We start from the raw sequence: 2,009 nt of genomic DNA, 5'->3' as shown, positions 1-2,009 counted from the left end.
ACACACACACACACACACACACACACACACACACACACACACACACATCAGTTTAGTTGTTTACATTTGCTAAATTTGGCCAGCAGAGCTCCATAATACAGCATCAATGCCCCTACAAGAAACCAGGAGAATAGCACATATTTGACGATAAAATGGCTAAATGATGTATATGTTTTCATGCTGATATTTTAGGTCTTTGGTGCCATGATGTGATGTTTATGATTCTTGATTGAATGAAAGATGTCATTGTGTAGTGCAGTGTGACCTGATTGGTCTACGTGGGTCCATCAACCTATTTCAGACATGCTCTCCTATTGTTGTAAATAAAAAACTGAGAAGATGACACTTACCGGTTGTGAATTCCACCTCTTCACTACTGTCACTGAACTTGCCACTGATGTCTATGTAGGTTTTCACGCTGACAACATATGTTGTGCTTGGGTCCAAGTGTCGACCAAGTATTTCATAGGAATTCCATTCATTAGTTGTAGTTGGTGTGACCATCATAGGTTCCTGGTATGGAGAAACAATAATTATAAAAAACAGCAATCATAGTCTCTTTAACTTACCGGCAACCTGACATAACCAAATGGCCAAGACTAAGTCTAGAACAAATCATCTCAGTGTTTAACGAAATGTATATGAAATTGCTCCTACCGTTTTTGTGTCTCCTTCTTTATAGTACGTCAAATAATGTTTCAATTCAGTCCTGATATAAGGTGCCATGTGTGTATCCCATGTGACTTGAAAATTTCCACCGGATATTTCCACTGAGCGGATTGTTGGGGTGTTAGGCTTTACTGTAGAAGAAGAGAGATACGAATAGTAAGAGGAATGTTTCATAACCTCCATCCAGTCTGACCTCCATTCACTCTTCACCTGGATCTGGATCCGTCTATATCTGGCAGCTACAGGTTATTTGTCGGTACTTTCATTGAAGTCAACTCACTGGTGTCTGTGACGCTGATGATTTGGGATTTTATGATCTTGTCTCCTTTCCGAACTGTGGCTGTATGAGTCTCCCCCGAGATCAGAGACATTTCAATGGAGCAACAACACCGTCCATTGTCACACTGTGTGAAAGTGCTACTCCCATTCCTGCGGAATACAAGATGGCACATCATGTTCTAAATAGCCTATATGATATATTTATATTTCAGTTGATATTTAATATTACAAAAGAAAAACAACGCCTGGATCGGAAAATAAATTTTACAATTTAAACAGAATAAATTCACAGGCTTTGCAGTGAAAATAAAAACAAAACTCACTCATTGAAGTCGTTGGCCCGGAGAGTCAAACTGTATTCAGTGCAGTTTTGTGCTTCAAAGTGACAAAGGAATCCCGTAGTATAGTCGTTGGTACATTCAAGAAGTTGGCCTGAACGAGACACACGGAGAGAATAATTATGATAATGAGTTATTGCATCGACTATATAAACGATGTATATTTCCACTATACGTACCAGAGAGAGCTGTTGCAATATTCCCTAAACTGAGCAGGACAAAATATATCCTATCCCGGACGCGCCTGAAAGAAAAAAACAACAGCAGATGTTTTCTTCACTTTAATGCGACAGATTGGATGATTTAAGTAACACAGACACTTTCCAAGACTCCGGATTACCTATTTGAATCCATGCTGAAACGAATTATTCCACTTCTCCTTCGAAACTACAATCCAATGAACCATGTTGTGAAAATGTAAGGTAGGCGTGTTTACGTGACAGTCTCACAGCTATCCTGATGTGGAAAGCTGTTTACTGGAAATGTTGCGCCACTAACTCCATGGAAGAGCCTCACACGCCCATTTCCTCAAACAGTGAAAAGAAGGCAACACACTCCCCCAGCCGACAGCAGAATTAAGTGCAAGTTATACTAACATAAATCATAATGTTGAATGATGTAAGCGATAAAGGTGTAATAGGTGGCCATATGGATTAAAAGTGGGGAAAGAATGTCCGTCTATCTATCTATCTATCTATCTATCTATCTATCTATCTATCTATC

The 2,009-nt window shown here is 39.4% G+C and overlaps 1 protein-coding gene across 1 annotated transcript; it reads right to left on the bottom strand.

Annotated features, from left to right (window-relative positions):
* Positions 1-8: 8 nt before the first annotated feature.
* On the bottom strand, positions 9-1,768 carry LOC116380610 (uncharacterized). The gene is made up of 6 exons (XM_031842513.1): positions 1,627-1,768; positions 1,466-1,530; positions 1,272-1,380; positions 950-1,098; positions 658-800; positions 9-513 (listed from the first exon to the last, which is right to left on the bottom strand). Exons 1-6 carry the CDS (start codon positions 1,638-1,640, stop codon positions 298-300), a joined length of 696 nt encoding a protein of 231 aa, XP_031698373.1. The 5' UTR covers positions 1,641-1,768; the 3' UTR covers positions 9-297.
* Positions 1,769-2,009: the final 241 nt, after the last annotated feature.

The sequence above is a fragment of the Anarrhichthys ocellatus genome, unplaced genomic scaffold (genome assembly GCF_004355925.1).
Source record: "Anarrhichthys ocellatus isolate YVR2014 unplaced genomic scaffold, GSC_Weel_1.0 scaffold7928, whole genome shotgun sequence".
Taxonomy (NCBI): Eukaryota; Metazoa; Chordata; class Actinopteri; order Perciformes; family Anarhichadidae; genus Anarrhichthys; species Anarrhichthys ocellatus.
This window is presented reverse-complemented; position numbering and strand designations above follow the sequence as displayed.